Here is a 13,306-nt window from a genome sequence, read left to right as displayed (position 1 = left end):
TAATGGTAGTGAATCCCTTTTGTTGACTGTAAAATCATAACTGGAGAAATACTTGTTTGCTACTGCCATTAACTGAACCCCACACTGGACATCTGTATGACATCGCTATAATTAGCATCCGGAATGAGAATGTGAAATAGGTGTAGTCTAAACACAGAAAAAAAGGAAATGCATCATAGACACTGAAACTGGGTAAATAGCAAGGAAATTCTGACACAGATATCTGAGCTAGCAGTGCCACCTAGCCTATGCTCCGGAATTGTAGTGCAGCTCTTTCAAAAATTTTGGGGATGCTTTCCCACTTGTTCAATCATTTTTTAAAGTATAATTACCAGAGTGCTTATGTTTTGCAGTTAATGCTGTCAAGCCTTTTAAACTAATTGGTCTTTTACAGAAAATTTAACTGAAAATTAGCACATCTTTTAATAACATTGCTTTAACTTTAATAGCACTTTGCCTTTCATTTATAATTACTCTAAAATTGTCATTTTCCAAGTCATATCTGCCATTTTTTTGTGTTTGCTAGTGGTTTTTTATGGATTTCTTTTAAGAAGACTACTCCTCCACTGCATGCAGTTTTTAACATTGCTTTCAAATAAATACTTTAACTTGCTTTTCTTTTTCAGTTGGAGGAATTCTGTTGAATAAATAATATATATCCAAATCTAAGCTAACATCAGTAATTTAGACCAATAACAAAAGGGCCTTTGAGACAGAATCAACAGCAGAAAATAAGTAACAGCATTTCACCCCTTGAAAATCTATTGATTCTCAAAATATTGTCCAAACTTTAAAGAAGTTTGGGGTGCTTTAGGTCACAAGATGCTGCTTGCTATTCCCCTGAACAGATTTGCACAAAACCCAGTCTTCTGTTTCAAAATGCCCATATCATAGATTAGAACAGTTACTTTTCTGTATAAATAAGACTGTGAGGATCCCTGATGGAGAACTCTTGAGTAAGGGATATACTGAAAAGTTATTTTTAACTGTTTTAACTATTGTCTTCCATTCTGTGCTTTTGTTTATATGAAGAAAATGTAGAATGTAGTTTTACAGAACAAAAACCAAGACCTAAAGTTCTAGTACAAGGAAATCGAGGATATCGAATGTTAAATGGTATAATCTGGTTCTGGAGATCTTTGCTTCTAATGGCAGCACTCTGACAGTACATCAAGTCTCTTGTCAGCAGTATGTATGGGAGGGATGCCAACCTGCCAGAACTTCTCTGGTTCTCATAGCTTCAGCACCAAAAGGAGTAACAGAGAAGCATTGGCTCTCAAGCCAGCTGCTCAAACCTGCATGTCGATAAAACTGATTTTCTTGCATGCACAGGATTTTCTGGAAAAACTATCTCAACAAGGCCCAGAAAAGGAAAATGTACTCCTCCTCAAAAATTTGCTTCCCTTAAGCTATCCTATGTCATGTAATTTTATAGCTCAAGATAATCTTTTTACACAACATCCACATTATCTAAAAGATGCTTCCAATCCCATGGCTTTTAGCCACATTCAATTTGGTGATGAGAATGTGCTTTGCTTTTCAGGAGCAGCGCCACCTTGAGACTGACAGACTACATATATTCTTTCCCTGGGTTTGCATATGTTATGACAAAACAAATATTAATATATCATTCACGTCTCTGATGGCAGTAGATGTCTCTTCAAAGACATAATAATGATTAGCTGGTGTGATTTAACAATAGCCACTGCCACACTTAAAACATGAACCATGTCTACAGTGTTCACACAGAGTACAATAATGCACTTTAACCAAAGCCTGGAGAGACCACTGTTACCAACTCATCAAAAAGACAATGCAGTTTTTGAGCTCGTTATTGTCTTCTGAGCAATGATCTTCGAACTACCACACTGTGAATCATAGGCTTGTGGAATATATTGCCTTTGCTGCAGAGGACAAACTGTGTAGCTAGCCTGTAGCTAGCATTTTGAAAAGTAAACTTCATTAAGCCTTTTATCTTTGAAATAGAAAATAACAGACAACTTCAAATTTAAAATATCTAATACTGTCATCTTAAAGGAAATAATGCTAAACTAGCAGAACGTAATGATCTTCAGCATTCAGATTTGAATCAGAAAGTGACAGCGCATTTTCTAATTTGTGATTCACGAGTAGGGTTTACTCCACTACTTCTATATTAATAAAATTACATGAAAGAAAATATTAATTTAACACTGACTAATACTGTTGAATTGTTAGTATCATTATTATTATTCAATAACTGAATACTTTAGCAAATTATTTTAAATATATTTTGTACCTCTTTTTCTATATACATACATCTATAGGTATGTTTCAAATTACCTGCAGATCAGAAAGAATACTGTACGCGTGGATATTCTTCTACTTTCTAATCTTTCTTACACTTGTTTTACTACAAAACTCCACCACTGTGAGACGAGATTCATTCTTAATGGAGCAGTTCATGCATTAGTACGTTTGTATTGTAGACCATATAAGGAATTTGCACGCCAGAGATATCAACAGAGATCATAAGTTGGAATTTTTCTATAAAAATTAAGCAACAAAAAATCCCAAATCACTAAGCAGATTGAATAACGAACTATACCCTATTCTCAAAATGAGCTGGCACAGGCCAGTACAGTGTGTAGTATTTCCTTCTTACAGAATTCCTGTGCAATTAATAGGATGAAAGCATGACTGCCAATCTCACAATTTATTTAGGATTTTGCGTTCAGTTTGCTGGTACTGGCTTGAAGTTAGGCAGAATAAGTAGAAGCTGGTCCCTAAAAACAAGTGTACTCTAGGAAAAAAAAAAAAAAAGAAAGAGATAATAGAGTGCAAGTAGATTAGTTTGTGTGAAGAACACACTTTTCCTTGGAGAAGAAGTGAAAGGAGAATACACCCTTCCCATGAGAATAGGGATAGTAAAGCGAAAACATCTCACACATCTTAACACTTTCTGAAGAGTCAGGAAGAATTGTACTTTTCCAACTCTTTACTAGGCCTTTGAGGAATAAAAGAGAAAATAACGCTGCCACCAATCAGCAAAGTGGTCAAAGAAAAGACAGAATGGTGAACAATTCTAACTGACTGAATCCTTGGCTTGTCTTCTTGATTAGTTTTTTTTCTAAGAAGTTAGAATTTTCTACACTTGTTATCACATTTACTTCTCTGGCTTCAGGCTGCACTGTCCCTGACGTATAATATGACCACTTAGATGTGAAAATGTTTGAAAAAAAGACTCTGTTGAAGAAAGGAATTGCGGAAATGGAGGGGCAACGTGTCAAAAACTAGAAGTTAATAAAAGCTAGCAATAACTAAAAATACTGTGAGGATTATATGATGAGTTCCCAGTAAAAATTTCTGAGCAGTCATGTTCCACATATGTCTTATTGCCTCACTATTATTTACATGATACACCTTTGCACAAGAAAGCAATGGTGTCCACAACTTTTTGCTCTCTTTTTGTGGTGATGTCAGTGGCAATCAGAGGAATACTTTTTCCAAGATTCTGGAAGTGCCCTACTGAACAGTTCATTCGGGGGCATTGATTTAGATAACAATGTGAGTAGATAAACAGTAGATAATAATTTGGAACCTTCGTGTTAAATTATTCCCATTTATAATGTGAAAATGTTAAATATATTATACATAGATATTTGAATTAGAGAAGGTACAGAGTTTAAGTGTGCTTGCTTAGGCTTTCTGAATTGGTCACATCTGCAAAATATGGCCAATAACTTTCAAAAAAAGTATTTTCTGAGTTTATTGCAAACTCTTAGGCTGCATTAGAATAAAATTTTAACAGTGTAGACTGATATTATTCATCTGTGTATGGAAAATATGAGGAATATAGCAGGGAATAAAAATATGAACTACAGATACATAAATAAGAAATACAAATAAAATATTAAATAATAAAGATCACTGTGAATTTTTCTTAAAAGCAAAAAGCTTCATTCTGAATTTAGGTGAAGGTCAGACTTGGCTCCTTTAAGGAAACCCGTTTGCTCATTTCTAATATCATGTGGGGTTTACAGCAGATGATTCCCAGCACTATGGAACTTTATTCCATGAGGAGATCAGAAAGCCTGTGCTCAGATTTTAAAAAGGCTATGTTCTTGCTACATCTAGCAGAGCTTAAGGTCCCTCTGAAAGAAGTGCAGCTCAAACAGGGTGAGACTGGTCTGAAAACCTGGCCAATATGAAGCAAGGGAGGATGAAAAGGAGTATGACTAAGGCATTTGCTTCAAAACTGTACTATGGCTGCAAACCGAAAACCCTAACGTAGACATAACCAAAGGCCACCATCTGTAGTTTCTGGTGTACGCTTATGTTTCAATTCACAAGACAACTCATGTGAAAAAGAGATTATGACCTCTCTTCACACAAGTAGCATTCACATGATGTGCACAATGGCTTTCTGTTCATACTCAGAGCATTGTTCATGGCTACAGGAAATTAAGAGCTTAAAACATGGTGGATGCTGTCTGACATGAACAGTGAACATAGGGGCTGACACACTGAATTTGGGTCTGGGTTTCAGGAGGGAGACTGAACATTTTTTGGAAAATATTGTCCTTAAAGCCTGACATGAGAGTCTTTGCTTTTAAAATTGTGGACTCATGGTAGTAACTAGATATCTCAGTTGTTTTAAGGTCTCTGTGTCCAGCTAAAAAATAACCTAGTTTAGGCTCTGAAATTCTCTTGACATCTAAGAGAAAAGTGTCTCCTCCTGACTACCTGTGGAAAAGGGATTACGCTTTCATACTCTTTCACAATAAGTCTGATGGAAGGGAATGAAAAAGGTTTTGTTTGCTTACTGCGCTCATGAGAGAGTCCAGCACACTGACAGCAAATGCGGTTCCACATGCAAAGGGCTGCGTGAGATACAATTCTGTGTCTGGATCATCATCATCATCTTGGTCCAAGAACTGAACATTTGAATCATTTACTGAAAATAATAAATAAATAATAATAAAATCATCAGGTGCCTCTGGGTCACCAGCATGTGACCTTACACATTACACAGTCAGAAAGAAAAAGAAACGGCATATGTCTGGAAACACAGACTTGTGTCTTTGACGTCACTGAAAATGAAATCAAGATGGATGTGAAAATGTGCATTTAAAAATCTGTTGGTCATTATCTTGCTTGTAAGAGGTGACTCTCTTGCTTTTGAGAGGTGACTATGACTTTGCTGTAAAAGTGGCTTTGTGGCATCAGCTGCCTGCACTCAAAATGAGATACGTGATACTCTTCTATATATTGAGACAACCTTGGTATTGGTCGGGAACAGTGGCTAAGGCTGTATGCATGTACAGTGAAATGTTATCAGAAGATACCAAGTCAGAACCCCATTGTAAAATAAAGGCTCTCCATAAAACACTGATACAGCCCACCGGCATCTGTTAGGTGGGCTGCTGTGATTCTTACTGGAGTGGTGTTAATGCACTTATGGCTCTAAAGAGGATAAACTATCCCTTTAACATGCATCTATCTGAATGAACGAGCAATACTCCAGCTATTCTCTTGCAGCATTCTCTTTTGTTTGAATATTTGTCTCCATAACTTCACTTCCTTAGACACAAATTCTATATTAGCCACTGTGAAAAAGAATCTACATCAGGCTGTATAAAGAAAAAGCCCAAATAAAGTAGTATTTGTCATTTAGACTTTCTCTGGCATTTCATTGTCACAGTTAAGCGCTCTGCCTCCAACTCACTCCACTAAAAATAGTTGTTTCCTTGAGATCAGAGCATCAAGTGGATCGTATTTCATGAAATACTACATTTCCCTATTAGTCCTCCTCAGGCTTGAAAGCACAGACTGCTTAGCTATGCCATCGAAATACCCTTTACCTTACTAAATGACAAATTAATTTCAGTTCTCATGCAAGGAAGGGAAACCAAAAACTTTTTCAGCATTTGAAACTGCACACATTGACTATGTCCCTATTCCCCATGTGAACACATCTCCTGAGCTTTGAAAACAACAGGAGAGCTGCTATTAACTTGATCAGGTTTCGACTCCGGACTTCCTAGGCCAGAAATTCTTCCGCCTGCTATTCTGATCTTCCTTCGTATATAGTTTCATTTTCCATCCACTCCTTTTCCAACCTGTATATACTACTGTGCTTGCCATGCTTAGCTTACCAAACATGAATGACTATAGATAAAGCCTCACAATAGCTGTCTAAAAGAGATGAGAAGTGTTATTCTCCATTTAGAGCCCTGTTGAGCCGCTGCTTGGCCGTGATCATTCAGTCAGGAACTGAGCTGAAGTAGGATTTAAAATTCCTGCCTTTCCAACCCCTGATGTAACCATGAAAACAGAACACCTCAGCATTGTAAATAGAGAAGTGTTCTGCCCTGGGAGTCAGAAGAATTTCATTCTAGCAAACACCAATATCTACGATACTCCTTTCTTTGTACAATGGCTATCAATTTATTCTCCAGATTCTCGAGCAAAATAGTATTTGAGAGCCTGACATATAATTTCAAAATGTACTTTTTGAAGAGCTTGCACCTTAGCTTAATTTGCTAGTTGAGAGTAGGCACTATTGACAGTAGCATTCTTTTTCCACCTACATCTGGTAGACTAATACCTGACTTGGGCACCAGCTTGCTAGCTGTGCGTGGTATCAGTTTCCAAGGTACTACAAATTCTAACATTAATTCTGCAAGTGTGGTTTTATCCTCAATATCTTTATCTTCCTGATGCAAGTTAGCAGGCTAGGATTTCTGCGAAAGGTCTCCAGGCTAGGTGAGGTAGGCTCGAATGTGTGGTGCTGCACGATAGGAAATACTCATCAAACACTGCTCGGAAAAGCTGGTGGGAGTTCTCTTTATTGAGAGGGAGCAATGCAGAAGCGTGGCTGCTTTTTTACAGCTTCAAAACCTGAGCTTCTGAGAAAAGGCCTGCTCCCCCAAATAAACAAACAAATAGCTCAAGGGAAAGTATGATGCTGTTTGGGGTTTTTTTCTGGTATCTTTTATTTCTTCTTGGACTTCCTGTGAGAAGTGCTAAGGCATGTCCACCAAATTGACAATAGGCTGAAAAAAACCACCAAAAACAAAAAAAGAAAGAGAAAGAGAGAGAGAAAAGGAGAGACAAATTGGTGGGGGGGAGGGAGGGCCCAGGAGGTGGGGACCCAGGCCAAAGAAAATGAATTGGTGAGAAGGTGCTATGAAAACAGCCGGCAGGTCAGGCGAGTGTGATCAAAGGTTTACTGATGCTGCGTGAAAAAAAAAATCATTAAGAAAGGCCAGAACAAGACAGTCAATTTCAACTAGAACCACAAATAAAACACATTCAAAGCAGTGCCATGAGGGTAGCCCCTCTGATACAGCCAGATAAATAAAGGAAAAGCTGATGACAGTAAGAACAACAACAGAAAATAAGACAGTGATGTGAAGGAAAAAGGCACTTCTTACCCAGTTCAGTTATCATTAGAATGTGGGTTCCACTGTTTTTTTCCTGACTGATTGAAACCAAAGGCAGAAGTTTGCCAGGCTTAGCTAATAAGTAAAGTATTTAAGGGGAAAAGAAAGTACAGAAAGAGAATAAAGTAAGGGAAAAAGACAGGTAAGGCTCTAAAAAATAAAACTGAAAAAGAAAATAAGAGGACAAAGGACCACAAATCAAGTTTGTATTTGCCATGAAAAAAACAGAACAGCTTCTGCACTTCACATCACACCATTTGACAACATAAATACCCACAGCTAGAGTGGAAATCAGAGCCTGGTTACCTACCATCATCATATTCTCAGGAGTAAAATGTCTCATACTATTATACAGAGTTTGGTTACACATGATTAAAAAGTTCTGGACCATGAAGAAATAAACAAATGGCCTCTTACTATTGATTAAATGTACAGGAAATGTCTGCTCATACTTACTGTGGGTTTTTTCTTTTCTAACCTTAGCCCAAAGACCCCTGCTTATTTGTTACACTATGTAAAAAGCATCTTGTCTGATAGAGTGTTTAAGAAAATAGTGAAAATGCAAAGGAAAGAGAGAAATAGATTTCAGTTATTCAAATAAAGTGAAACAACTGTTACTAATCTTTCTTTAGAAAGAGTAATTCAAAACAGTTATCAGAAGAGAAAACACAGCAGTGTAAAGATACAGTATAGGTAATTTTCCTGAGACTGCATAACAAGGGAAGTTGGAAAAAGATAGGGGAATGTACTTGAAAGGTTAAATGTTAGTTTTCCTTACCTAGCTCTGTTATAATAGGGATGTTGGCTCCTGTTGTAATGGAGGGTTGACGTAACAGGCCATGGACTGGACTGTTGTCTGGAGATGACCTATCCATCCCAGGGGGTGTAAAGCCTAAAAGAGAAAAAAAAAAAAAGAAAAAAGAAAAAAAAGAAAAAAAAGAGAAAGTTTACACAGGACAAATTATACTAAAAAATCCCCACCAACAGGGAATTCCCTATCCCTTTCTTTTTTTCCAGAAAAGTATGGTAAAAAAAATTGGCATTTTTTTAAAAAATTGACTTAATTTTCAACAATTATTTCTTAAAAGCATAATCCTGCACAAATATGTAGGTGATTTCTACTGTAAGATATTTGGGAGGTAATGGAGAAATTGAAATTTATTTTGTTATCCCAGGTAGCCTTTGCATTAAAACATGCAAAAGGGAAAGAGTAATGCTTACTTAAATAGAAATAAAAAACCAAAGACTTCAGTGTTAGAGAGGTTTAATTTTGTCCTATTAGTATCTCAAATAATTCTGAAACAAACACCTTTCCTTAAACCTCAATCAGCATTTTAAATAGTATTGTTTGTAAACAGTAGTACAACCATGAGGAACAAATTGCTTCCATTAGCAGTTTTAGGTTTGATCAACATGCAGAATTTAAAATTTTCTAACTTTTCCAGGCCAGGAGCAATACAACCCACACAATTTTCTTTTTTTTTTCTTTTCAGGTGTACCATTCATAATATGCATTTTTATGAGGAATACAATTACAGGAATGCTGGGATGGAAGGGCCCATTCTAACAGAAAAAAGATAGGATGGAAGGAAAAAGACACAGGTTTTCAAACGGTATGTAGGAGGAATGCTTGAAAAGAAACTAGAAAGAGTTTTATACCTTTGGGGATGTAAAGGAAACAAAGGTGGGAGAGAAAACATATTGGCAGGCACTCAGAGAAAAAAAGATCTGGAAAGCAGCAAGGTTCACCTCTAAAAAAGTTTGTGTTTTCAGCCTGATTCTCTACGCAGTTTGAAATCGAGCTCTTGACACTGAGCATTTTTTAATCTTTCTTTTTTTTTAAAAAAAAATAAAATAATAAAAAAAAAATACCCAGGCAAAGCCTTTAGGAGTTTGATTGTAAGTACTGAAAAATAGGCAGTTATACAAAAGCCCATGCAACAACTGGACTGGAAATTCACAGTTGAGACTAATGCATTCCATCTCCCTTGTCCATTAAAGCTGCAGAAAGCATGGGAATATTCATTTAACATCATTATTGCAGAAGTGATGATGAAGCCAGAGTTTGACTTCAGGATTTCCTGTAGATCAATATCAAGGCAGCATTTTTAAGCAAATATTTGTCTGCTAGGGATAGGATTGAGCCAAGCTCACTTTAAAACACACATTTTTGAGAAAACATTCATTTTTTTGCCATATTACACCTGACTTCTTTTACTTCACACCTGACATCCAGGGACACTTTTGATCCTCTGTCATTACTGGTCTGAACTAGTTTTGAATTCTCCATATATCAATTCTAAATTAATCACAGCAAAATTAATTCAGGACATAACTTCATTACCTTCTTGCAGTGTGGAAACTGTTTCACTGCATTAAATTCATTGACACATTCATCTGCTACTGAATTCAGAAGAAGATGACATGATATGATATGATATATGATATTATCTACTTTAACTTTCTTCAGTTTGGGGACTAATTTACAAACCAGGAAATCTCTAAACTAAACTGTAGTGTTGTTAACATGTGGTACTGGTTTTATATTGTCTGAGGGATTTATGGTTCTTTTCCAGTGATAATTACCATCACTCTTAAACTGTACCTAAACAAAACAAACTATAAGGACCACTAGATCTGGACTTCTTGATTTAATGGGATGTAAATTTTTATTTGGTATTCAATTCATTTCTCCCTATGTTTTGTCTATATCACATATAGAATATATAGGTAATATAACTCAAATCACTGAGAAGAGAGACTTAGCCCTCCAGAAGGTATCAGTATGAATTTTCTTCTGACTACCACATGAAAGCTAGATACAACATGAGGATTGTAAGGATAGGATAAGTAAAAAGGGAGTAAAAAGTCTGTGAAGAAATTCCTTAGGAGGAAAGAAGTGGATGTGATATCTTCAACAGCCTTGCAAGACAAAAATGTCACCATAGGCAAACCTAAGACAGCAAAGCAACTCTATTTAATATTACCAGTGCATAGAAAATCTTTAGAAAGCAGATTTCTTAGAGACAATCGGAAATGTTGGCAATGATAACAGTCGGTCATTTAATACTACTTGTCGTGCTGAAATGCATTCAGTAAGACTGGCATAGTGACAGTGAGTTGCATTCCCAACTGGTATCGGCTGCAGATGCTTTCTTGTGTCTGGCGCTGTGACCAGTAGGCGTATTGGCTGTTTGAACACTTACGTCTGCACGGCAGAGCCTAGGATTTCTCAGACTCACAGAGTCTAACGAAGTTCCTGGAGGCACCACCTCATGAGTTAGAGGTAACCCTGACACTCTCACAACAGCAGGAAAATTGAAGTGGGACTCCAAAGGGAAGGCATGCTATCTGAGGACAGGTGGGTATTAGTGTGACCCCTCCTTCTGCAGCAGGCTCTGGTGCTTAAGTTTTGCATTCTGTTATGCTACAGGAAAGGCATGACATGGCTTTTGTCACAGTACATTGAAAAAAGCTCAAGTAGCTGTAGACTCCTTGAGCAGTTAAAGTGGCCGGCCCAGTCGGGTCCCTGCAGAATCACGAGTCAAAATGGCAACAGCAAGACATTTTACACTCACTTATCTGAGAGCACAGAAAACTAATCTTGTTCCCATGCACCGTAGGGGCTGTACTGCTGGGAGCATCCCTAGAGGCCCTGCTTCTCTCTTTTTCCTGAAGGGTTTTCTCTCCCCATCTCAGGATGCACTCCCTAAACCACCTTTTAGTGAATCAGGCTCTTCAGTTGGTAAGAGCACATTGGTATTTCCCTACTAGCTAAAAGCAAATTGAAGAAAGTTGGCATAACTATGTCTAAATGTGTAAGTCCTTCTTGCCCTCCCTCTTCTACAATGTGCACACGCACAGAGGCACGCACACGCACACTCTCCATCGAAGGCTATTTGTAGCCACCTCTCTCTAACCCTTCAAATATTTGTCTTCCTAGGATGGTGTTGGAAGATTGAAGTAAATGTGGCATTTCTGTTAGACACAGACTGTCAGGAGCTCTGTAATTGCACACTGCACTCATAGTGCATTCAGTCTGAAATGCAGGAAGCATGTTAAAGGGATTTTGTTTTCTCCTTGAATGAAAAATAGACTCATGCCCTAATATTTTTCATCCTATGGTCTTGGAAGATGTGAGAAATATCTGCTATTTTAATTTAATTTCCTTGTCCATGGTTAATTCAGACACTTCTACAAATCCACTTTTTAAAAATATAAAAATCTTGGAGTATTTTCAGGAAAAAGAAAATTGGAGTACTTGGGGATTTTGTGTGCCTATGTTTGGAGTCACAAGGCATCATGCACCTTCAGGCCACCTTTCTGCTCCCAAGTCATAACATAAATTCTATACATAGGCTCTCTATTTTTTTCCTCCAGAAGAGAGAAAAAAAAAAGTGCAGGAAAACTAACCTGCTTCATCAGAACTTTCATTTAAAGGCATGAAAAACTACAAGTGACAGCTGTGCAGATTCAGTGAATGTGACATTTCTGAATTTCTTCAACTTGACAAGTAAACACCTTAAATCGGTAATGCTATATGCATAATACATGACCTGTATTTTGACATCCATCATCAAATGCTGACTTGAGAAAATACAGGTTTGTACGTCAAGGAATAGCACCCATAAAGCAGGGAGAAATTCAGGTCACAGGGTATTAGGAAAACTCTATTTCATTACAGAAGCTGAAACAAGCTAAGGCATCAGATTTAAGATCCATTTTCAGCTGTGAAAAGATTCAGTTCCTCTGCACAGAGCATTCATTTAGAAATGACATGCTTTCCTCACAGTCTCTTTTCATTTTCCCTTTCATATTCCATTTTCTCCTTCAGTCCCCAAATCTTGTTCCATTAACACTCATCAAAATCGTAAAACAGGGCTGATAGTTGTGATCTTCTTATAACCACAGTGTCTCCTCGTTCAACAAACAACTGAGGGAGCTGTGGCTACAATTGCTTAACAGGATCAACCTCTACAGTAAAATTCACATGGCCTGTGCAAGCCTAAGCACAGTCCCTGTGTAAGGAAATACAGTGACAATCACATCCATTCCTGCAGCCACTGCCTCCAATACTAAATTGCTGTACTGGGTAAGTGAGTGCCTTTGCATCACTTGGGTTTCAGGTTTTTTGTGTTTCGGTTTGGTTTTTCTTTTCTCTTCACTTATTGAACTGTCTTTACCTCAACCCATGAGGTTTTTTGCTCACTTTTGCCCTTCTGCTTCTCTCCCCCATCCCACTGGGGGGACGTGAGCAAGAGACTGGGTAGGGGCTTAGTTGCCAGCCAGGGTTAACCCACCACCATTGGCTATAGTGATCACCACCACAACATCAAACTCAAGAAATGGCTTGGACTTCAACAGGAGGTACCAAGCCCTTGTCCCTCTCTGAAACAAGATGCTGCCAAACAGTGGATTAAATATGTCATGCCTCTGAGAGGAACACAGGCTCTGGGCTCTTGACATGCTCAAAATCAGTGAGGACTGGCAGTCAGGAGTCACTGCTTCCCTCCCGGCAGCAGGCTCCCTCTTTGAGAGGCAGGGACTCCTGTGCCTTAACTCAGCTACCTGCTCTGCAGGAGTTTGAGCCTCCTGCAGTTCTCTGCAGAAAAAAGCTGGTTCAACGTCTTGATTCTGTGCAAAGAAATATTTCCGAGCTCCCTCTGGGATAGTACTGCTCACAAAAGAAGGTGAAACAGCCAAACAACTGCAGTAGAGGCAAGATCCTACCTCTTTAAGGTGTTCTCATCTTTGTGGAAGGAGAACCTCGGGGAAACTTCCTCCCCACGAGGAGGGAAGCTCTTTTTCCCAAGAGTTACTGGGGATCCAGGTGCTGCCCAGCTCAGAGCTCAGCATGGCCAGTTGGCTATGATGAGCCC

The 13,306-nt window shown here is 38.1% G+C and overlaps 1 protein-coding gene across 24 annotated transcripts in view; it reads right to left on the bottom strand.

The window, feature by feature from the left end:
* The window catches only part of KCNMA1 (potassium calcium-activated channel subfamily M alpha 1), a 531,710-nt gene that overhangs the window by 16,163 nt on the left and 502,241 nt on the right, over positions 1-13,306 (bottom strand). For all 24 annotated transcript variants that reach the window (XM_049810032.1, XM_049810031.1, XM_049810033.1 and 21 more), the window contains 2 exons: positions 8,206-8,319; positions 4,806-4,936 (listed from right to left, as the gene is read on the bottom strand). In XM_049810032.1, the coding sequence (XP_049665989.1) occupies positions 4,806-4,936; positions 8,206-8,319 (245 nt within the window). The remainder of the gene's footprint in view (positions 1-4,805; positions 4,937-8,205; positions 8,320-13,306) is intronic.

This window comes from Accipiter gentilis, chromosome 9 (assembly GCF_929443795.1).
Source record: "Accipiter gentilis chromosome 9, bAccGen1.1, whole genome shotgun sequence".
Taxonomy (NCBI): Eukaryota; Metazoa; Chordata; class Aves; order Accipitriformes; family Accipitridae; genus Astur; species Astur gentilis.
This window is presented reverse-complemented; position numbering and strand designations above follow the sequence as displayed.